General features: G+C 35.5%; 5 protein-coding genes and 1 non-coding gene across 10 annotated transcripts; all 6 read left to right on the top strand.

Moving 5' to 3' along the window:
- Positions 1-685: 685 nt before the first annotated feature.
- On the top strand, positions 686-1687 carry LOC111805948 (protein RADIALIS-like 3). Its single transcript, XM_023691254.2, has 2 exons — positions 686-1000; positions 1546-1687. The coding sequence occupies exons 1-2, from the start codon at positions 723-725 to the stop codon at positions 1568-1570; spliced, it is 303 nt and encodes a 100-aa protein (XP_023547022.2). The 5' UTR covers positions 686-722; the 3' UTR covers positions 1571-1687.
- Positions 1688-2091: 404 nt separating this feature from the next.
- On the top strand, positions 2092-7937 carry LOC111805516 (flavodoxin family protein / radical SAM domain-containing protein). Its single transcript, XM_023690624.2, has 8 exons — positions 2092-3063; positions 3350-3465; positions 4155-4330; positions 5098-5288; positions 5389-5475; positions 7029-7186; positions 7281-7491; positions 7578-7937. Exons 1-8 carry the CDS (start codon positions 2230-2232, stop codon positions 7722-7724), a joined length of 1920 nt encoding a protein of 639 aa, XP_023546392.1. The 5' UTR covers positions 2092-2229; the 3' UTR covers positions 7725-7937.
- A 2257-nt stretch (positions 7938-10194) lies between these two features.
- On the top strand, positions 10195-11638 carry LOC147790070 (uncharacterized). 2 transcript variants are annotated; one of them, XM_087128495.1, is made up of 2 exons: positions 10195-10814; positions 11504-11638. In XM_087128495.1, exon 1 carries the CDS (start codon positions 10467-10469, stop codon positions 10803-10805), a length of 339 nt encoding a protein of 112 aa, XP_086984621.1. In that variant the 5' UTR covers positions 10195-10466; the 3' UTR covers positions 10806-10814; positions 11504-11638. The 2 variants fall into 2 exon arrangements, with proteins under 2 accessions (XP_086984621.1, XP_086984620.1); XM_087128494.1 differs by lacking the exon at positions 11504-11638 and adding an exon at positions 11330-11494 and having other exon boundaries at positions 10196-10814.
- A 1342-nt stretch (positions 11639-12980) lies between these two features.
- LOC111805633 (Erythronate-4-phosphate dehydrogenase family protein) lies at positions 12981-15842 on the top strand. 3 transcript variants are annotated; one of them, XM_087128735.1, is made up of 4 exons: positions 12981-13576; positions 13747-13831; positions 14097-14887; positions 15376-15842. In XM_087128735.1, the coding sequence occupies exons 3-4, from the start codon at positions 14183-14185 to the stop codon at positions 15622-15624; spliced, it is 954 nt and encodes a 317-aa protein (XP_086984861.1). In that variant the 5' UTR covers positions 12981-13576; positions 13747-13831; positions 14097-14182; the 3' UTR covers positions 15625-15842. The 3 variants fall into 3 exon arrangements, with proteins under 3 accessions (XP_086984861.1, XP_023546543.2, XP_023546542.2); XM_023690775.2 differs by lacking the exon at positions 13747-13831 and having other exon boundaries at positions 12982-13363; positions 13449-13576; XM_023690774.2 differs by lacking the exon at positions 13747-13831 and having other exon boundaries at positions 12982-13576.
- Positions 15843-16204: 362 nt separating this feature from the next.
- Positions 16205-16276, top strand: TRNAE-UUC (transfer RNA glutamic acid (anticodon UUC)). Its single transcript has one exon. It is a non-coding gene; the product is annotated as a tRNA-Glu (tRNA).
- A 244-nt stretch (positions 16277-16520) lies between these two features.
- On the top strand, positions 16521-23382 carry LOC111805518 (Sugar isomerase (SIS) family protein). 2 transcript variants are annotated; one of them, XM_023690628.2, is made up of 24 exons: positions 16521-16669; positions 17048-17118; positions 17198-17274; positions 17412-17493; positions 17571-17618; positions 17859-18014; positions 18089-18185; positions 18379-18421; positions 18662-18729; positions 18841-18925; positions 19422-19470; positions 20209-20281; positions 20380-20440; positions 20932-20998; positions 21189-21245; positions 21356-21409; positions 21483-21611; positions 21781-21844; positions 21953-22026; positions 22385-22438; positions 22516-22584; positions 22664-22753; positions 22846-22953; positions 23063-23382. In XM_023690628.2, the coding sequence occupies exons 2-24, from the start codon at positions 17068-17070 to the stop codon at positions 23111-23113; spliced, it is 1707 nt and encodes a 568-aa protein (XP_023546396.2). In that variant the 5' UTR covers positions 16521-16669; positions 17048-17067; the 3' UTR covers positions 23114-23382. The 2 variants fall into 2 exon arrangements, with proteins under 2 accessions (XP_023546396.2, XP_023546397.2); XM_023690629.2 differs by lacking the exon at positions 16521-16669 and adding an exon at positions 16844-16953.
- The last annotated feature ends 58 nt before the right edge of the window (positions 23383-23440 follow it).

The raw sequence follows: 23440 nt of genomic DNA, 5'->3' as shown, positions 1-23440 counted from the left end.
CAATTTAAAAAAAAATTAAAAATTAAAGATTAAAATTAACTATGAAGTTTAAAAAAAAAAAACATTTTGAAAATATTATTAGAAAAGTTAATTTTTAAAATTTTTGTTTTTTTTTTCCATAAAAAAATGTTTTAATTGATTCTCATCCCGACGAACGTGGATGATAAGGATTCCGAAATATACACCATCCTTTTTGTTCTTTCTTGACTTTTACTCCTCCAACTTTTGAAAATTAGAGAATCCCCCCAAAATATCTATTTATATTTAATACTAAAATATAAATTTAATTATTACACTCCTAATCTATAGCGTTGTTTTCAATATTTTTCAAAATTGCCTTCGAAAAAAATCCAAATATTAGAATTTCATTTTTTTCTATATTAAAAATAATTATTTAACCATATCTTAAAAACTATTTCCTTATCTTTATTTAAATGTAAAAAAAAAAAAAAAAAAAAACCTAGGCTCTAATTATTAATTATTTAAATCTAAAATACAAGAATTCATTTAATAATTAACAAAAGAAAGTTGGTGGGTGACCATAAATTTTGACTAAGAAACAAGTTGGCAATGAAAAAGAATGGAAGAAAATAATAGATTTTTTAAGAATAACTTTATATATATATATATATATATATATATATATATATATATATTGGTCTATAAATAGAGAAGCGACGGGGAGATGTATTTGCAGGTAAGAAAATTAATTATTTATTAAAATGACATCTTCTTCTTCTTCGTCGTCTTCTTCAAGCTGGAGTTCAAAGCAAAACAAGGTGTTCGAAAATGCTCTGACGGTGTACGACAGGGACTCGCCGAACCGGTGGCAGAACTTGGCAAGTTCCGTCGGCGGGAAGACGGCGGAGGAAGTGAAGAGACACTACGAGATGCTGGTGGAGGACGTCCACAATATCGAGACCGGCAGAGTTCCTTTGCCCAATTATTCTAAACCTCCTAAACACTATTCCTCCAACACCTTTCTTGACAAAGAACAAACGTAATTCTCCGTCTCTCTTTAAATTAATCATTTTTATTATTATTTTCGTTACCAAATAAATTATTTAGTAAAATATCCTATTTAATTGGTGATTAGGGAAGAAGTATATAATATCATTATACAGTTAATATTAAGCGATTAAAAATACATGTCGCTGTCGATCAAAAGTAGTGACACCCAGGACGTTGTTTTTAGATTGGATTAGATCTTAAGATTATAATTAAAATATTATATCTAATAGTTACTATCTATAACAATAGAGTGTACATTCTTTTTCGGTGACTCGATCATAATAACTATATAGTTAAGTGTTGGTCTTCACTCTAAAAAAAACTTAAAAATAAGTAGGTGTCCAGTCTAGATTCTAAATTTTGGTTTGTATTCTATGGAAGAAGTCTTACACAATTTATATTTAAAATTTGAAATTTGAATATAATATACTTAAACTTTTAATATTATAATTTTAGTAATTTTATGGTTTTATTATGAAGTTTTTATTTATTGATTAATGCTAATTGTGGATGCTCTCTCTTTGGCGTATGCAGATTGAAGGGTCTAAAGCTAAAATGATTGCATTGAAGTATATATGTACATATATGTATGTGTATATATATATATTATGTATATGTATAAATATATGTATGTGTTTCATGCGGTATATTTTTATTAATTTATATGTTATATGTATCTAATTAATCTTACGATTTCTATATTAATATATGTTTATTTTTACTAAAATTATTTGGTTAAATTACAAATTTAATTTTTTTATTTTTATTTTATTAAATATAAAGTTTATATTTATATCTAATTAATCGATTAATTATAATTGAAAGATGATAAGATAACTCTAGAAGATAATTTAATCCAATAACTAATAATAATAATTTGAACCATATTTTTAAAATAAAAATTATAAAAACCCGAAAAGTAAAAGAGAATTCAAAATGGGCCTAGGGTTTACGAAATGGGCCTAGGGATTACATTTGGGATTGGGCTCTGGGCAATTCGGTCCACAATTGGAGAGGCCGATCGGACCTGGAGGCTCCGGCAAGGCAACCTGCAAAGTTATGGCCCCAAAAAGTCTCTCGGCTTCTTCTTCTTCTTCTCCAGATTCCAATATTCTTTGAGAGTTGCAACAAAAATGATGCAAAGGATCTTCGCATTCAGTTTACGCTCGATTAACCTAACGGCCGATTAGGACCAATCGACCAACTTCTCTTCTCGCCATGTCCTTTTCTTCGCGCTCCGCAAAGCTCGCCCTTCTGGCTCTTCTCTCTGCCTCCACTTTGTATTGCTTCTACAAGTCCCGCCGTCTCAGAAAGCTTAAACTCTCCTTAAACCCTACGGGTTGTTCTCGCAGACCCAAACTTTTCTTCATTTCCCAAACTGGTACCTCAAAGGCCCTAGCGCATCGTCTGCTTAACGTTTTGAATTCAAATGAGCTGGCGTTTGATATTGTCGATCCCAAGGATTTTGAGCCTGAAGATCTTTTTAAGGAGACTTTAGTTTTGTTCGTTGCTTCCACTTGGGAAGATGGAGGACCGCCTCCTCATGCTAAATTCCTCGCCAGTTGGCTTTCTGAGAGCGCGGAGGATTTCAGAGTTGGTTCGTTGTTGCTTTCTCAGTGTAAATTTGCTGTATTTGGCGTTGGTAGTCGAGCTTATGGAGAGACATTCAATGCGGTTGCAAGGGATTTTTCCAAGCGGATGAAGGCATTGGGTGCGAAGGAGATATTAGCGGTTGGTGAGGGAGACGTTGATGGAGGTGATATAGATAAGTGTTTTGATGATTGGAGTCGGCAATTGCTGAAGGTTTTGAAGGTTGATGCGGTGGGCACTGGTGCGGATTTATATTCTGGGATTGATGAGGACTTTGATGCTGAAAGTGTTGAGGAGGATGACGAAGATGCCGACTCTGGGGAGGAGGACATCGTTGATCTTGAGGATATTGCTGGCAAGGGTCCTTCGAGAAAGTCTACCAATGTAGTCGAAACTAATGGGAAATTGAATGGGAAAAAAGTTATGGTTACCCCGGTGATTAGAGCGAGCTTAGAAAAGCAGGTAATTTCTTCGGCTGTTTATCTGCATTTTATTTCTCATGATGAGATGATGAAGAAAGCTTTCGGCAGACATTACCTTTAATCATAGATTCCAAATTTGTGTTTTCCGGTCCACCCCCAAATTGTCGGAATTACTGCTTGTTTTCTAGGCAATTTCTGGGTGCCTTGTGAATCAATACAAATCTGGAATGACTTGATAGTTTATCTTTTGCAACGGTCTTAGTTGAAGCCTTACTTCTTTTCCATTTGTTGTCTGATTGGCTCTTGAAATGGTTTTTCTTATGCAGGGGTATAAAATTATTGGCTCACACAGCGGTGTGAAAATATGTAGATGGACAAAGTCTCAGCTTCGAGGACGAGGAGGTTGCTATAAGCATTCGTTTTATGGCATAGAAAGTCATCGGTAATGTCTCATACATTCTATTTTGCTTGACCACAGCGAGTCTTCTTTATTTTTCACGGTCATTATAATATTTGATGTTTTGATACATTTAGTGGCAATGGCAATAGAACTCTCCGTTTCATAGATTAGAATTAAGATGTATGCCTCTTTACTTTGGTAAATGAATGATTTCTGTTCTTAGGAGGTTGGATGATAGAATATGATTGAAGACTGCTAGGTGAAGGGAAAAATAAGAATTTGGTGGCAGTGGCCTTCAAATCACTGAAAGTTACTAGAGTGTTTTTGGTGGCATCAGAGAAACTTTTGTTTGATATTCTTTGCTCGGCCAAATTTTACATCCAGCTGCTACTGATTTTATTTTTGAAATCCTTACTGTTCTGCCTACGTGACTGATATCTTCAATTTCCATAACATAAGCAGAAAGTTTCATGCTTTCTCATATTTTCCCATTACATCCTTTTTATGTTGTTATACTGATGCAAAATGTATATTGAGAGATCATTTTCTTTGATTTATCAACTTGCATTATGAATCCTTCTTCATCTGGGAACTTGAATTTAAAGTTGACTCCTCACTTTCCTTCCACACAACAAGGCTTTTCCTAAGCTCTTAATTTTTTTGATAGACTGGTAGAAACTATCTATTGATTAGTGCAGTTGCTTGGATTAACTATTCAATTTTGAGAACAGATGCATGGAGGCAACTCCGAGTTTGGCTTGTGCCAACAAATGTGTTTTCTGCTGGAGGCATCACACAAATCCAGTAGGAAAGAGTTGGCAGTGGGAGATGGATGATCCATTGGATATTGTGAATTCAGCAATCGATTTACACAAAAAAATGATCAAGCAAATGAAAGGTGTTCCAGGTTAGTGCTCCTATTGTACTGCACTGGCGTGAGTAATATTTTCATGAAGATTGACCTTTGTTGGATAGACTTAATTGTTCCCGTGATTTGATGGTTGTAGAATCTGAATTTTTGGTAAATCATCAATATTGTTAATGTTTGTTATTTCTTTTAAAACTGTCATAGAAATGCGCTGGCATTGCAGGAGTTTTATGGCTAAATAGAGATCAAGAGTAGTAGACCGCAAAGTAACGGCATTTTATACAGTTGAATTCCCCTTTGGGAGTTACAGAGATCTTTTAAGGAAGTTTAAGTAATATATAATCTAAGATTCCTGAAGATTTGGCTGCTTGAGAATGTAAAGTTGCAGTATTTTATTTTATAGTACCTATCATTGAGAATCTTGTGAGGAAGCTTGAAATGAAAGTTATTTTTTAAATTTCCTTTTATTATTATTGTTATTATTTGGTTTTTTTTGCAGTAATCCATGAAATTTTATCGATGAGTTTATGTTCACGTAACCTTTTTTTTTTTTTTTTTTAATTGTTGGAAAGAAGGTCATGTCAACGAATTTGAAAGTCAATGACCAACGCTTACTCCTTTACACAAACAAGTATAAAGCTACTTTTAGTAATCAGATACACTCATAACGTAAAATAAAAGTTCATGTACAATGCTAAAAAGTAAAAGCTTATTTTCTTTCGTTGGTAGTTGGGATTTTAGTGATGATGTGGTTACACAGTCATCAATGCATATCAATCTTGTTGATGAGTGATGTCTTCCTGCAGGAGTTACGCAGGAGAAATTGGAAGAAGGCTTGTCTCCGAGACATTGTGCCTTATCTCTTGTTGGTGAACCTATTATGTACCCAGAGATTAATACACTTGTTGATGAATTGCACCAAAGACGGATTTCAACTTTCTTAGTCACAAATGCTCAGTTTCCCGATAAAATAAAATCATTGAAGCCGGTCACCCAGGTTTGCATGCTTTACAAATTTTCTTTTCTAAATAACATCAAATGTCAGGCTTATTCTCTTGATAACTAGATTACCTAGCTGATTTCAATGATGCATGCAGTTGTATGTAAGTGTAGATGCTGCGACTAAGGAGAGCTTGAAGGCAATTGATAGACCACTTTTTGGGGACTTTTGGGAGCGATTCATTGTAAGTTTCCTCCTATTCTCACCTCTTTCCAGGCCTGTCTCCTGAGCTAGGCTGCATTGTAATCTATGAGAAAATTAAATTTTATGGGGATGTTAAAATAAACAATGTTAACTTAAACTGTTCCCACCTCAAAACCTCACTTAGCCAATCTCTTCTTGCCCACACTGGGTGCTTAATAGTCAAATACATTTTTCTACAATCTCAATTTGCCTGCTAAAGTAAAATTAAACAACAAATGTGCCTCACTCACCTAAAAGGGAGAAAAACCCTTCTAAAATGTATTCCTACCTTGAAGGAAGCATTTCATGATGAACAGAGCCGATATTTTAGTAATTTTCATTAATTGGTGCTCGCTTTCATATATGCTTGTGCCTAAATTTTCCATAGAAACACTCTGCCATCTAGTATCCATCCCCAATGACTTATCTTGTGTATTTAAAAACCATATTCTCCTATTAACTTTCTTCCTATGGTTATTTTATCAGCAATTAAATAAATGATGGATTGTGAGAGAATTTCATTTCATTTGATATTTACTCAATTACTTTGGATGATTTGCAACTTGTGAGGTGTTTGGTGAATTTGATTGCTTATTTATATATATATATATATAAATCATTGATAGAAAATCAACTCGGGTGAAAGAACAACAAATAAGGAAAGACACATGAAAAGAAAAAAAGGCTCGATCAAAAGAGGGGGGAGGGGAAACAATACTCAGAAACACGTATAAGAAAGAATACCAACCTTCCAGTAACCTAAAAAATAAAGAATTATGAAGTAATTTGAATTAAGAGCCTAAAGAGAAGCCTAAACCTAAAAAAACAAATAATTACAAAATAAATTTGAATTAAGAGCCTAAAGAGAACCACTAGATTCCACACCTGTCCAACAGCTCTCTCTTTCTGGGAATACTCTTTTATTCCTTTCCAACTAGATAAACTGCAAAACAACAAAAAGAGCCAGCCGTTCTGCCAAAGAACCCGACCTTGTTACAAGTTGATTACATTGTTAGTATTTGTACGTAGTATTATTTTAAAAGGCACATCAGAGGCGGCTAAGTGTTGTGATGCAACTTATTAAGAATTATTTTATCAATAAAAATTTCTCTTAAGTCATAATGTTGAACATTAATAAATATTTAGAAAAGCTACAAAGGATGCAATGCACATGACTGCATCACGTCATTGTTGAATCTTTTTTGTTGATGAAAATGTTGTTCCGCTTTGTTGTCGTTATCTACTAAGTAGTTTGCTATTCTTCTTTGTAAAATACTTTCAGTTTCGTTCTTATCTATTATAACAATCCCGACAGACATTCTGCTATCTAGTGTACATTGTCAAAAAAAAAAAAAAAAAAAAAAAAGAAGGCTAGATAAGACTTGCATGTTTTTTACTTTGGGGAAATGAGACTTTGATTGATTTCAACTTGTTATCCCATCAGAACTTTAGTTCTTTGATTAGTATGTATACTTAATCATGGTGCAAAAAAATTTGTGGATGAAACGAAATATTCTTTGAATTACTGATTTATGACTTTCCATAATATTGCAGGATTCCTTGAAAGCTCTAAATGACAAGCAACAACGAACAGTTTATCGATTGACATTGGTAAAAGGGTGGAACACAGAAGATATTGATGCCTATTCAAATCTTTTTAGTCTTGGTAAACCTGATTTTGTAGAAATCAAAGGCGTCACATATTGTGGATCGTGAGTTTCTGTTCTATTTCTTTTTTTGCATTAGGTGGGGAGGATATTGATTTGAAAATTGTGGGAGCATAACGAGTCTAATGTTCTTCTGTAGATCTAATACATCAAAGTTGACAATGGAGAACGTTCCTTGGCATTCTGATGTGAAGTCTTTTTCTGAGGCTTTAGCTGCAAAAAGTCAAGGGGAGTATGAAGTTGCTTGTGAGCATGTGCACTCATGTTGCGTTCTCTTGGCCAAAACTGACAAATTTAGAGTCGATGGGCAGTGGTTCACTTGGATAGATTATGAGAAATTCCATGACCTGGTTTGTATTGATGACAACTAATTTGCAATGAAACCTGTGATGTTCAACCCCGTTCCTTTAACTTTTATCCTTCTCTAAAATTTCAGGTGGCCTCTGGAAAACCTTTTGATAGCAAAGACTACATGGCTCCAACACCATCGTGGGCTGTATATGGTGCTGACGAAGGTGGATTTGATCCTGTTCAATCTCGATACCGGAAGGAGAGACATCATAGACCAAAACCCACATCCTGATAGTTTTGAATGTCCGGGTCAGTTTTGTTTAATGGTCTTATCGATTTTCTTTGAGGACTTTTGTAGTTTATATTATTCTCTTCTGTGAAACAGCCTAGGTTGGCATTACTTATTTTTAGAAAGCGCCTTGCGTGGCATTTATGCCCTTATACATGTTTAAACTCGCTCTACTTTTCTAATTATAGAAGATATAGAGCTCGCTTGGTAACGAAATTTCTAGGTTAAAAGATAAACTTTAGTATGTAACAATTTAGTTACATTTTATCTTAAAAATTGTAACAGTTTAATCCATATCATGGAAATTTTCGTCAAAATTAAGTGTCAATTTTATTACATAACAACTTAAATTTACTAATGTTAGAATCTTATTGAATCTTAACAATGTTTTCATGATGGAGACCAACTTATAACAAAATTTAAAATACAAGGACTAAATTGTTGTATACTATAGTTGATGGGTTAAATTCTTACAAACTTTAAAATATATGATTAAATCATTGACAAGTAAAGCTCAACCACTAAATTGTTACTTTCATGGACTAAAAGTGTTTTTGAGAAGTGTTCTAGGTTAAGAAAGAATGTAAAGTTAGCTGAGAAGTAAGGCAATGTCTTCTTTTACATTTTTTCTGGTTTTCTTGAACAAAGATGATTATTAGATACAATTGCAGTTTTTGATGTATTTATGCGTACTTGTGATTTGTTCATAAATGGAAACACTTATAGGGGATCCGTCCTAACCATTGTCCTTGGAGAATTAGATACACCATAGAGGTACGTGAATATGTCTAACACTAACTGTTAACATTAAGCATCTCTCCAGAGTCATGTCACCATCCAGTTAAAGCCTGCCTACCTTTTTTGGATTTAGCAGCAGAGGAGTAACATTATTTCAACCAGTCGGGCACCATGGCCAGGACCCATCGGTAGATATGGTACGTTAGGATAGCAATGGATCCTGCCATGTTGCCCATTTACCTACTTGCACACTCAACAATAATTGAACCTTCAATATTTACTGGATCCAACCTTCAGATTCATAGATCAAATCCTGAAAAATCAATCTGTCTTACCTTCATTATTTACTTGATACACATCTGGGGTTGTGCTTGTGGATAATCAAGATCTGTGTTAGTAGTAGTAGTAGTAGCTTTAAAAGCTTTTTCATGATATACATCTGGGGTTGTGCTTGTGGATAATCAAGATCTGTGTTAGTAGTAGTAGTAGCTTTAAAAGCTTTTCATGATATACATCTGGGGTTGTGCTTGTGGATAATCAAGATCTGTGTTAGTAGTAGTAGTAGCTTTAAAAGCTTTTCATGATATACATCTGGGGTTGTGCTTGTGGATAATCAAGATCTGTGTTAGTAGTAGTAGTAGTAGCTTTAAAAGCTTTTCATGATATACATCTGGGCTTGTGGATATTTTCCCTGCTGTAAAAGTTGAAACAGATAGATACCTTTCATAGGATTGTTCCAAAGCCAAGCTTGTGAGTTTGAGTGCAACTCGCTGAAAAAGTACCCATATTGGTTACTTTCAGAACTTCAAATTTAGTTCCAGGATGTTTAGGTTTGAATTGTTGATGAATGTTGAAATCTGAAGTGTATCTTCTTGCATTAAAGAATGATGTGTAGTACAGATTCTTCTGGAGCTTTTGGTAAACAAGCGTGGGGGTAAATGGTGGATACACAAGATCCTCATCTGCTGGTCATTTGTCGCCAGGTAAATTTCTTTGGTCATCTGTGAAACTGACCAGAGTTTTACTGCTGGTGGGTTGAAGCTATAAAATAGAACATAGTTTGTTCTATTATTTGATCATTTGGTTGTGGCTAGATTTGGGAACTTGATAATTGTAGTTTTGAAAGCTCGAAAACTAATTAGACATAAAACTCGTTCGATTCCAGCTGAAAAATGAAACGATCTATAGGAATTTTATGCTTCTCATCCATTCTTTGAGTGAGTCGGTTCATCGGTTGTTGCTTCACCGGTCTGGCTCATCAACTAATTAATGACTAAATCAGAATCGAAGAGGTTCTGACTTTTCAAGGTGAGTCCGGATCAAAAAGCTTCAATTGAAGTAGAGATCAAATAAAAACAAAACTTGATAAGATCGTGGGTTAAATTTATAATTGCCTAGAGTTCTTATAAACCAAACATTTATGAAATACACATTTTTTCTAAATTTTAAAATATTACATTTTTACTCATCAACTTTGATTGGATTTCTATTTGGTCCATACATTTCAAAATGTTACATTTTTACCGTTAAATTTTGAATTTTGTTCTCGTTTTTGGGTTTGGGTTAGGAGAGTTTAAATTAATTAACTCCAAAAATACAAAATTTAAGTAAAATTTATAAACTCAAGTAATAAAAATAAAAAAAATGTTAAGGTTTTGAATTATAGAGAGGAAAAAAAAAAGAAAAAAAAAAGGGTATTTTCCCTAAAAAGTAAGGAATGAAATGGATTGAAATTCCGGCGAGTCCATAATGGGTGTGGGTTTACAAAAACTTCCCATTTGAACTCATTGTCTGTTGTGGTTTTGTAGGGCTGATTGGAGAAGCCATAATCAAAAAACTTGTAGTGGATTGGATACAAAGATTTGACGTTTTTGGCGGCTCCTACTTTCCCCCCTCTAATCTATTATCTCCTTCTTCTTCACGCTCTTCAACCCAACTTCCATGTGCCCTCATGCCTCCCCTTTGATTCTGTACTGAACCACGCTTCCCTTCTCTGGGTCTTCTCTGATGGGAAAGAAGAAACCCCAGAAGACCAAGGAGATTACAGCCGCCATACCTCAAACCTCCGCCTCCCAATCACCCGATGACGCCGCTGCCCAATCGATACAGCCCAGAAAGAGGGGCCGACCTCGTAAGGTCCTCGATGAACCACAGAACGAACAGGATAACAAGGAACTGCCACCGCCTGAGGTTGTTTCAGATACACCACCGGAGAAGAAAGCCAAAACCACCGTGGATGAGCCACCACCGGCTTCGAAACAAGAACGCGATCAAGAAGAATCCCAATCAGGAGATGGTCCGAGAAGCAGAGGAAGGCGAAAGAACAAACCCAGAAAAAGTAGCTGACAATAATTGGTAAAAAAACGCTTTCATGGTTTTTTTTTTTTTTTTTTGGATTTGGAAATCTGAAAGCCTGAAGAACAATCTCTGGTTTTCGTTTGCTGATTGCTTGGAAATTCAGAAAGGGGAAATTGTATTGTATTATTGTATTATTGTATTTGAAGAAATGGGGTTTGTGTATTCGTTCTGGGTTTTGTTCTTCATCTGTTCATCATTCAAATTTCAAATCTGTATTGGAAAATTCAAATTTAAAATATGTTTGGTTGTTCTTCCAAATCTTTCCTGTTCTTTGAATCTTCATACCCTAAAAAATGTTCCAAAAATTTGATGATCCAACAAAATTTGGAGTTATAAACTTATTTAGAATACGTTAAATTCAAATAAATAAAAATTTTATTTATGAATTAGTATATAATTTTCATAATATATATTTATTTTATGTTTTTAATCATTTATTCTCTTATTTTTAGTAATTAAGGTTTGAAAATAAATAAATAAATAAATTATTATAATTCAAACTTTTGAAATAGTTGCCAGCTAGGAATTGTCAGAAGGGAAGAGAAGATATGTGGAGCCAGCTCATGATTTTACGGCACGTGAGGCTCACGTGCCAATATTATCTGCTAAGAACTATTGCTTTAGTTCCACTGTTGCATTGGCCGCGGTTTTGGTGCAGTTGATGGTGATGGTTTGTTTGTTAGCAGATAAAATGGCGCGTGAACTTCACGTTGTTTCCTGGCGCGTTAAGAGAAATGCCCGAAGGTACTAATAATAATGCATGTCGTGGACGTAGTTGTTTGAGAATTCTTTTTATGCAATTTATTTATAACTTTTCTTTTAAAAAAAAAATAATTCATCTTTAAATTTAAAATCATGCGTGAAAATTTAAATTTATTGTTGTTTTTAAATAAAAAAAAACAATTTATATTTTCTTACATTCACATAATGTATATTATTGAATAAAACTTATTGTTATTATATTTATTTAACTCACCTCTCTAAAAATATAAAATTAAGCTTAATAAATAAATAAATAAATATATATATATATAAATGAATGAGTATTTATCATTTTTCTTAGTGTAGCAGGTAGAATTAAGTATGATTAAACTAGTTGAGCGATGTTCAAATTGACTATTTTAATTAAATTAATTTAATTGGTCAATGTCTAAATTCGAGCATTTTCTTAACTGGGTCTAAGGTTTTCAATTTTCGAGTTTGAACTATTTATAACTCAGCTATTATAAAATGTGCATCATCGATTAAGAGGTATATCAGTTAGTGCCTAAATTCGAGTGTTTTCTTAATAGGGTCTGAGATTTTCAATTCGGATTTAAACTAGTTGAGCTATGCTCATCGACCCATAGGTATGAGGTTTAAATCCACTCGAGACGGGTGTTAATATTGTTATGGAATTTAAAAAAAAAAAAAAAAGAATTTATTATTAATATATAGGTTATATATTGATTTATTTTATTGGCTATTCCATGTGCGAGGGAGAGTGGAATATCTTTTTATAAAGTGATTTGATTTTGGAAGGTTTTCAGCCGACCTAATATAAAGGTCCATTAAATTAATCACAAAATATTTGGTCTTATAGTCAAATATTAACCAATCCAAAAATTTTAAAATCGCCCATCAACATTTTATTGACTAAATAATTGACTAATATATTACCGCTTTCTTTTATTAACAAAAATATTCTTTTAAAAAAGTTTATTTTAAACCATTTGAAATTACTCTTTACCGACAAATTAATTATAATTTAAAAATGATTTAATTAGACGCCTTTTAACAAAAATTACTAAAGTTTAAATCAATTAAACTATGCTCATGTTGATGTTACACAAATTACTTTAAATTATATTTATTAGTTAACGTAGGAGGGTAGTTTTGACTTTTCCCCTTCCGTTAGAAAAAATAATAAATTTGGCCAATTTTTTTTATAAAAAAATTGAAAAGTATTAATTAAATAGGGAAAGACGGCCCATGGGCTTTCTTAGAATACAAGCCTATGGTAACACGTGGCCCATAAGAATGGACAACGGTCCGGACGCAATGCCACTAAGCACTAACCGGGCGATGGTTTTGGTAATGGTCAACGCTCTGGCCTTGCGCCAATCCGTACTCCTTGCAAATGGATAAGATCGATCTCTCCCATGTTGTCCTAATCTTCTTTTTTCTTCAGATTTACTTCTCGGGTCATTTCCATCACTTTGTTGGGAAAAAACGGGTGGTTTTCCTCCTAACTCTCGACGCATCCCACAAGTTTGTGGATAGTGATCCAATTTTCATCCATTTCAGACCTTTTCGTGTAGACCCACTTCAATGCCTCAGCGCAAATTGGCTTAATAATCGTTTCTCAGCGGCAGATTTCCAATTGGGCGACGGGGGACCCGATATTTGGTTGTGTGGAGGGTACTGGACACTCGCTGTTGGCCCGGAATCAAAAGCTTTAGATGTGTTGCTTGAAAGCGATTTGAGGACACTCGTCGCTCAAGGAGAGGGATACCGATCAATATCAGTCTTTATCGAGATTTTGAATGCTGGATTTTCTGTGGGATGTGAGTAATTTTCTACGTGTTTATCCAACTGTGAGAAGGGATTTTGATTTCTTTATTTTATTTGTGGCTCTATGTTATTCTGAAGCAATACAGACCAAGGGTTTTTTGTCTGGCCCTGTTTGTGTGATGTGGGTTTGTTCCATTTGCTGGAGATTGGCACGTTCTTGAAGGAGACGATCAGTACAGAAATATTGATCCCAGACGTTTTATCTGGTGAGTAAGGAGTTGAATTCGATCAAATTTAGCCAAAAATAGATCTGGGTCTTTTCTTTTTCATTACAAGTTATAAATTCATGATTAGGCGGATTAGGCGGATTAGGTGGATTCGCTTCTGCTAACAGCTTCTGTGTTCTAATCCGAGGATTTTCATTTGTGTTTCTTAGATATTCTCTCTTTCAATTAGGTGTGTTTGTTCTTCCATTAACATCTCCAGATTATAAGTATGCTACTGATGGAGTTATTGGATAGGTGTGTTTTTCCCTTTAATTTGAGTTTGCCTGAATTGGAACTCCTTTTAGTTTGATTTTGACTCTAGTTCTCCCCTTAATTTAAGGGTTTGTATACCTGGAAATTAGTTTTCTATTTATGAACATGACCATATACCTCTGGTTTTGACTCTGTTTTGGATGCATGCATATGGTTCTGATCATTTGGGACTGAATTTTTCCTTCACTTAAAAGATAAGATCATTTTGTTTCTTATATGGATGATCTTAGCAATATGTATGTTTCAGGGTTGAGTTGTGAGACAACCTAGATTTGTCTTTTGATCTTGTCTTGGACGATTCCTCCCATGTTGTTGCCACTTTGATCTTTAACCATGGAGGATGCTGTCGAGACGCTACCGAAAGTCGAAACGATTGATAACGAACTTCAACTTGCAAGATTCTCGCGTCACCAGTCTCGTGTTAAAGCATACTCGTCAACCTGGCTCGATTTGAGAGTCTTCTATGTTAGGATTAGTAACTTCCAAGTCGACAGCTTGACGCCCGAGTTTCTCACACTCAACCATATACCTCTAAGTCCAGACACCCTTTTTGAGGTGAATGGTGTTAGATGTAGTAGTCACTCAGAGGGGGTGTCTTCCTCTCTGAGAAGAGACAGGGCTGATAAGAAATCAGAAGAAGCTACTTTTGTGACTACTGATAATATAAGGTTGAGTGGAAGTGTAAAGTTTGAGGTATATGATAAGGAAGATTTGATTCTTTCTGGGATTCTCGAGATATCGAATTGTAACGGTTTGTTAGGCGAATCGAAAGGCAATGCCAAGAGGTGGAACATGAGTTGTGAGTCGAAGTTGTGTGCTGGTTTCTTGAAGGGAAAGCATATGATTGGAGCTGAAACCGCTTCCCCGATAATCGAGGTTTACGTAGCTGGTAGCTTCTCGGGAAATCCTATAATCTTGACCAGAACTTTGCAGCTAAGCTCCCGAAAGAAGCCGAGTTGGAAATCCATGTTGGACGCCATTCCTGAGTCTGAGACACCTGAATCTAATGAAGATCATTTTCCAGAATATGATTTACAGGTACATCAATGATACTATGAGATTGCCTTCTCTTGATTAGATTGATTTGTTCATCTTTGGTCTGATTTGTTTATAGCCAAGTTACATTAGATCAAATGCTTGATGATAATATCTGAATCGATTTCGGGGGTATGCGCTTACTTTCTGAGAAAGCAAATTTAACCCTGATTCTCGTGCAATGACCGAGTTAGTAGCTTTGTGGATTAATCGTCATTTTCTGTGAGATCCCACATCGGTTGGAGAGGGGAACAAAGCATTCCTTATAAGGGTGTGGAAACCTCTCCTTAGCAGACACGTTTTAAACCTAAAGAGGACAATATCTGCTAGCGGCGGGCTTGGGCTTGGGCTTGGGCTGTTACATTTTCTGTCTACTATAATGAACCGAGTCCCAACCTATTGTGATGAACTAAGATTATTGGATCATGGGGTTGGCTGGTTTAATGTAGTCTTGGCCTTCACATCCTCAAATACTCATTTACTTCTTGTAGGCCACAGAATATGCAAGATACAAACAGGACATCGACGACAACCACGACGACGACTACTACAACAACATGTACTGGAAGAGGAGAGAATATTTAGAGAATGAAGATGGCGAACTCTCCTGGTTTAATGCAGGTGTGAGAGTTGGTGTTGGCATAGGGCTTGGTGTTTGTTTAGGAATCGGCGTGGGAGTCGGTTTGCTCGTCCGTACCTACCGAGCGACGACTCGGAACTTCACAAGGCGGTTCATTTAACAAAGCCCACAGTCATTTGAAGTATGTTTTTTTGCAGAGAAAGTTGTGTAGCTGAAATTTTGATTGTGGAAAAACTTGGATGCTTAAAGAGAGTGATGGAGTATTACTTGTTGAGATGGTATAGATCATTTTAAGCTTTGTAATCCCTTGTCTGTGCATGTATAGCAGTGTGATTCTATTGTGTGGAAGCACGAAAATGGCAACTTTCTTTCTTTTTAGCCTTGTTGTTTACCTCACAATCCCGAACAATTTGAACCTCCCGCCTTTAAAAGGCGAAAGATAATAGTTAAAATAATCATAGTTCTGTAGTAATTGACGTAACTTTTGAGACTTAGTAGAGAATCTTGAACTTTCAATCTTATGTTTGATAGATTCGTGAAATTTTATGAAAGATTTTTAAACGGTATTTTATACACAAAATTAAAAATTATTATAAAAATTAATTTTTAAGGTCGTTAGTGTTGGGAATTTATTTGCCGTTTTTTCTTTAATTTTAAAGCTCAAACATAGTCTTGCGTCAGTTCCAACTAAATTTGTTGTCTAGTGGTTAGGACATCTGACTTTCTTGATTTCAACAAAATCCGTTGTCGTCCAGCGGTTAGGATATCTGGCTTTCACCCAGGAGACCCGGGTTCGATTCCCGGCAACGGAAGTTTTTTTTTTTTTTTTTTTTCTATTTTTTATTTACTTATAGATTATTAAACATAGGCTTTTTATAAATTATATTTTTATTTTAATTGAAATAATTAATTTCCTTTTATTAGAGAAAGTCATAAAGGAAAAGGCGCGAGATGTCGGAATGGCATCAGATTCGGATCCGCATGAAATTCGTGCCCTGGCCCAAAGCGAAAAATGGCACGGACCACGCTTCTCTCGCCACGTGACCCCACAACGCCCATCTCACGTGGCGCTTCCAACCCAGAGCCCACAGACCTGCCGCCATCACTTCCCATGGTTTCGCTGTTCTAAATAAAAAAAGTTCTGCTTTCCAGTTCCCATCACCGTGCTCGTTGAAGACGACATTCTCTTCCTCTCTTCCTCTCAGGTGATTTCAAATTTCTTCATCTTCTTCATAATCGGATTGCCAGCTCGGAATTGAACCTAACATTTCCTTTTTTTTGTAATCGTCGTATATCTTTACATATTCCGATTCTCTTTTCTTCTTTTTCTTTTCCGAATAAGAATCTTTCTATATCTGTACTACATCAATGTTTTGATTCCTCTGGTGCTATTTCATCTCGGAATTCGTACGAAGAAGTTTGGTCTTCTGAATGTTATGTTCCATTTTTGGTCGTCTTGGGATTTGATGCTCTGTAGTTATCAAATTTTGTGAGAACTATCAACAGAAGGAAAAGAAATCTTGATTTTCTATTTTCTGTAGTTGGATTTGCTACTGAGATTACGAAATTAACGTTTGTTGCAGGTGACTTTTTATTGTTTGAAATGGCTTCTTCCACTCTAATCTCTGACTCCGAGGCATGGAAGAGCCTGAAGGTACTTGGATTGGTTGGAGTCAAGTTGAATTTAAGCTTCTTTTGTGGCATCATAATACTGAAGGTTATCTTGGCTGCAGGCTCATGTTGAGGACATTAACAAGACCCATCTGCGTGATTTGATGAGCGATGCTGCCAGATGCAAATCCTTGATGGTGTATGATGGTCTTAGCTCTTTTGGTTTCCTTGGAGTTCTTAGTTGATATTCATGCCGTCGCTTGGTTCAACCTTTATGATTTGTACTTGACATGTTTTAATTTGATTAAATCGTTTCATTGACGATGCTATTGTTAGTGAGTATGACGGTGTATTGTTGGATTATTCACGACAACGGGCCACTTCTGACACCATTGGGAAGCTCTTCAAGTTAGCAGAGGTGGGTTTTGTTCACTGTTATCACTGTGTAGTGGAAATTGTTGTTCTCTAATCTCTTTTCCCTTTTGTCCATTTCAGGCGGCAAATCTTAAGGATAAAATTAATCGGATGTTCAATGGGGAACATGTAAGTGCAGGTTTTCGTTTAAATTCCAAATTGTGCTATCAATTTTGTGGAATCAATAGTAATGATCTTGTAGTCTTCTTTTCTTTAGGAAGCAAATGTTGGCATTGTATGTGAATGAAAAATTATTTAAGTTGTCTCTGTCTTGTCCAAACGTGTCGAAAATCTGTATCATCAAGCATTTAACATTGCAAAAAATAGAAGATAACTGTTCTTTCTATCCTTGATTTTTGTGGCCTGTAGATAAACAGCACAGAAAATAGGGCAGTGCTGCATGTTGCTCTTCGTGCGTCAAGAGATGCAACAATACAGAGTAATGGAAAGAATGTTGTGCCTGATGTTTGGAAAGTTCTTGATAAAATCCAGGATTTCTCTGAGAAAGTTCGCAATGGTTCTTGGGTAAATATGTGTTTTTTTATTATTTGTTGGCTCTAATACTCATTGCATTTCTAATACTTTACATGTATTGGTAGGTTGGAGCCACAGGAAAACCGCTGAAGGATGTTGTTGCTATTGGTATTGGTGGCAGCTTCTTGGGGCCTCTGTTTGTGCACACTGCACTTCAAACAGGTTGAAAAATTATTTCTTCCTCTTATATATACATATTTATTGTTATAGTCCATTGAGTAGAGTTGTCTCCAAAGTCTCTCATTCAATTAGCTCCTTCGAGTACGATCATCTCCTAAGTCTTGACTCATTCAATTGGTTCCTTTTACTTGTTTTCAACATGAGTCTATAGCTTATTTTCCGCGGTATTTTTCAGATCCAGAGGCTATTAAGTCTGCAGAAGGACGTCAATTACGTTTGTAAGTACTCTGTGACACTTCCTCTGTCAATGAAAAAATTGAAGCAATCTACTTCAGAGAGCCTGGGATTTCATCTTATCAGAAAAGTTGTAAAAGGAGTAGGAATATTCAGAATCACAAAACTTCAACTAGTCGATAGATGAATTACTAGATTTAAGATTTATGGTTCAGCTATTTCACCACTTTGTGCTACTGGAACTTGGGCTGAAAGAGTTCATCATTTCTATGCTTGGCTTGCAGTCTTGCGAATGTGGATCCCATTGATGTGGCGAGAAATATCACTGGTTTAAACCCTGAAACTACTTTGGGTAGGTTCTTTATTCATTGAACAGTATTTTTCCCAAGAACATTGTCATTCAAACTTCTACTCTTTATCGGTACCTTCTTTATTTGTTTTTACTTATTAAATATGCTTGCAGTTGTGGTGGTTTCAAAGACTTTTACCACTGCTGAAACTATGTTAAATGCCCGGACACTAAGGGAGTGGATTTCTGCTGCTCTTGGGTTAGTAACATTATCTACAATATCATTGTTAAGGTTGTTTTGGCATCTCTACTTCATACAGACATCGCATGGTATTAGCTTTGCAGATAAATTTGAGAGGTTAACATAGCATTTAGCATTGTATTTCTGCATTTAGGTGGAATGTCTCACTCTGGATGCTGCTGGATAAGTTAACTTATTTAATTGATCTCTTTTCTTATTATCAAGGATGGATTTGGTTTGAGCCTCTTCAAAGTGTGCTTGAATGGTCTTAACGTTGGTGCTTGAGTTTGAGCCTATTTTATTTGTTGCATCATTTAATTTTCTAAAACACTTATGTAATAAATTAAATATCATATATGTAAATTAAATATATAAACCTTTGATGTATTTTTAAATGGTTTTGTACATTTGACAAACGATAGAATTTCTTTTCCCTGACTTCATGGAGATAGAAGTATCATTTGTCTTTCTCATGGATGAAAGCTGGATTATGACACTTTTTCTTCAATCCCAGGCCTTCAGCTGTTGCAAAGCATATGGTAGCAGTTAGCACAAATCTCCCGGTATAATTATTTTTCTGATCCTTTGGTGCTGTTTGATGTGGCAACTCCATGCTCGATAATTTGCGTGTTTATTTTTCTCAGACATTCTCTTAGTTGAAGCCCTGCAGTCGTAACATTAAAAATCTTTTTGAGTTCACAGTTTAGCTAACTTATACGTTTGGAAATTTGTTATCCATTTCCCAGCCACTTGGTTAGCATTTTGGGAGCACATGTTTTTGTTTGAGTTAGTGTTTTGTTAAGTGAGAAGTGGACTATGGCCAATAGCCTTTTGGAACTTAAGCTTGGTGTGAAAATAAAGTATGGCCGTCAGTGAGGTGAGACATAATATCTAAAATATATGTAAAAAGAATTAATAGTTCAGAGCTCGAGTTAGACAACATAGCTAAGGATGGGAGCGTTATTTAGGAACCTGTTTAGAATATTCTCCGCAGCAGTCAATGTCTTGCGTCAATTATCATTCCAAAAGTAAATGGTTCTATCCTCACTCTAGCAGCTTTTGAACTAAAAAGTATTCAGTTATTGTCTCATACCATCCTCATATTCACATGTATAAGTTTCCTTTTCCTTGTGCTTTTTTCTGCCTTCTCTCATAGATTTTCAGCAGTATTCTTGATTCATGATTTTGCTGGTCCATTTGCTCCTGCTTTGAGTTAAATAATGTATTTAGGTTTTGTTCTTTGGATAAATTTTGTGGCTTTCCCACTCCCTGTATACTTAACAGTAGATTTGCTAATGCAGCTTGTAGAGAAGTTTGGAATTGATCCTAATAATGCCTTTGCCTTCTGGGACTGGGTTGGTGGACGATATAGTGGTAAACATTTCACGCTCATTTGAAATTCTTCCGTGGCTTTTATGCTTCTGTTGGCTATCTCACAACGAAACAGTTAAAATGCTGAAGTTCAATTGCAGTTTGCAGTGCCGTAGGAGTGTTGCCTTTGTCTCTTCAATATGGCTTCCCAGTTGTTGAAAGGTATAGTTCCTTTTCTAAAATATAGTTTTGCCCCTTGTTTTCTCGACATGAACAATTTTTATGCGTAAGGTGGAAACCAACCATTCATCATTCAAGTTATTTGTGTTTGTTTAGCAAGCGTACATAGTTAGAATTGGATGGATAAAGGTATTCGTACTTAAAGAAAAACTGAAGGACAGAAAATAGTTTATACCTATGTTCATAATCAAGAATTTCGTTGCTATTTCCACTGATTGTGGCCCATGTTCAAGTTTTCAGAATTACTTTGATCTGGATTTTTTTCGTCAATCAATCTGCTATCTGGTACCCTTTATTATGATCAAACACTTCAAATTAAGCTCACGACACTTTGATCTATAACGAAAGACGACAACAAAAGAAAGAACGATTTTTTTTTTTAACTTGTACTGAAATTTAGTGTAAGAAAATATATTCTATTAATATTTTTTCAAGTTTGAGATGTCTAAAGATGATGTATTTCTTGCCAACAGATTCTTGAAGGGAGCTTCAAGCATTGACCAGCATTTCTACTCCTCACCTTTTGAGAAAAACATTCCAGTAAGTCAGGGTGAAGCTAAACAAAGTAGTAATTAACTTTCTGCCATTCTTCCTTCTTTCTTTGCTGTGGTTTTGTACGTTTTTGTGGTCTCTTTCTTTTGGTTTTGGTTGTAGTTCTTTGTGCATGCATTTGGTCAGAAGCTGTAGATTTTCTTGTCTGAAAATTTTAATAATATCCTAATTTCTTCAGGTGCTTTTGGGATTGTTGAGCGTATGGAATGTTTCTTTTCTTGGGCATGCTGCGAGAGTAAGTTCTTATGATCTTGTTTGTAGGGTCTGCGAGAATATAGTTTCTTTTGAAGTTTTAGTTATATCTTGTTTTTTTAATCGATTCTAATAGCATCTATTACTTCCCAGGCCATCTTACCTTATTCCCAGGCTTTAGAGAAGTTTGCTCCACACATTCAGCAGGCATGCAGCTAAACTCTATGAATACTTTTCTCCCCAGCGGTAAATTCTAAATGCTCATAACACTGTACTCTAGGTTAGCATGGAGAGTAATGGCAAGGGCGTTTCGATTGATGGGGTTCCACTTCCTTTCGAGGCTGGAGAAATCGACTTTGGGGAACCTGGAACTAATGGCCAACACAGTTTTTACCAATTAATTCATCAAGTATGTATGGATCTTGTTGTCAGTTATTGCTATAAATTGATTTCTAGTGTCGAGGGGAAGCCTGAAAGGGAAAGCTAAAGAGGACAATATCTACTGGCGGTAGACTTGGACTTGGACGGTTACATTTACATTTAGTTTATCTGAACTACTTATTTTTTAAAAATTTCAGGGACGTGTTATTCCTTGTGATTTTATTGGTGTTGTAAAGAGCCAGCAACCTGTTTACTTGAAAGGTATTAGAGCCCTGTTTTTGTTTAGTAAAAATTCGTGGAAGTGTGATCAAAAGAAAGCTTGAATAAGGCTTTCTTCTTGCTATATCTAATTTTCCATTTGTCACACAGGTGAGGTCGTGAGTAATCATGATGAACTCATGTCTAACTTCTTTGCACAGCCAGATGCCCTAGCATATGGAAAGGTCAGTTTTCACACTCTTCTATGAATACTCTGAAAAAGAGCCATCTTCTATCATGACAATAACATATGCATTAAAAATATTGTGAGATCCCACATCGGTTAGGGAGGAGAACGGAACATTTTTTACAAAAGTGTGGAAACCTATGCCTAGCAGACGCGTTTTAAAAACCTTTAGGGGAAGCCCGAAAAGGAAAGTCCAAAGAGGACAATATCTACTAGCGGTGGGCTTGGACTTTGACTGTTACACATATTATGATCGTATTTTGTATTTCTCCCTCCCCCATTTGTGGAAATCTGGGTGATAAATTATCATGTTCATCCCAAACTATGCCTTAAACATCCATTTTCTTTGTTTATAGACGCCTGAGCAATTGCACAAGGATAATGTTCCAGAGCATCTTATTTCCCACAAGGTGACACTTTGATCATTACTACTACCTGTTCTTCTTTTGAATGGATTCGACAACCTAACTATATTCCTTCTCTTCAGACATTTTCTGGCAATCGGCCTTCTCTCAGCATTCTTCTTCCATCACTAAATGCTTACAACATTGGTCAGGTATGTCATCTGATACGCATTTATTTTCTTTCAAAATACCCTTTTCTTGATGCCATGACTAATTACACTTGATCCACAGTTGCTAGCAATCTATGAGCATAGAGTTGCTGTAGAAGGTTTTGTTTGGGGCATCAATTCTTTTGACCAGTGGGGAGTTGAATTGGGCAAGGTATGCTTTTCCAGGAGTTCATCATATCATAGGCATTGCAATGGCTTCGGTTTCATTGATACTCATATATGTTATGTAATGTGTGGATGCAGTCACTTGCTACCCAGGTCAGAAAGCAACTTAATGCGTCTAGAACTAAGGGAGAATCAATTGAAGGCTTTAACCACAGTACAACAACATTGATGAAAAGATACCTAGAGGTATGATTATCCAATGAAGTCGCGGTCGATTTGACATCTTGATTGTGTATGAATCTCTAGAATGTTCATCATTAAAGCTCTATGATTTTGTTGATGTCTTATTATGCAGGCAAGTTCGGATGTCCCATCTGATCTTCCCACTCTTCTACCCAGAATTTGACTGCTGCTGGTGGCCTAGAATTTTGATATCAAATAACATAAACCAGATCATATAATTTCCTCCCCTCTTGCTCTTATTCAAACTACTTTAATGTATTGGTAAGTTTTTGATGAGTGGCTCATCTTTATGTCATGTCACAGCTTTAAATAAGCGAATTTTTTCTACATTATGCAATATGTAGTATTGCAGAGCCCACCACGATGGGGAACAGTTGCATTTGTCATGCCTTGAAAATGAAATACATTGTTGAAAGCGGTTGATTGGTTTCACTTTAGTTGCTATAGGACTTCTTGATTGCAAATCCGCCATTTCTAAGCAGGCATCTCA

This window comes from Cucurbita pepo, chromosome 11, assembly GCF_057944985.1.
Source record: "Cucurbita pepo subsp. pepo isolate OVF chromosome 11, ASM5794498v1, whole genome shotgun sequence".
NCBI lineage: Eukaryota > Viridiplantae > Streptophyta > Magnoliopsida > Cucurbitales > Cucurbitaceae > Cucurbita > Cucurbita pepo.
This window is presented reverse-complemented; position numbering and strand designations above follow the sequence as displayed.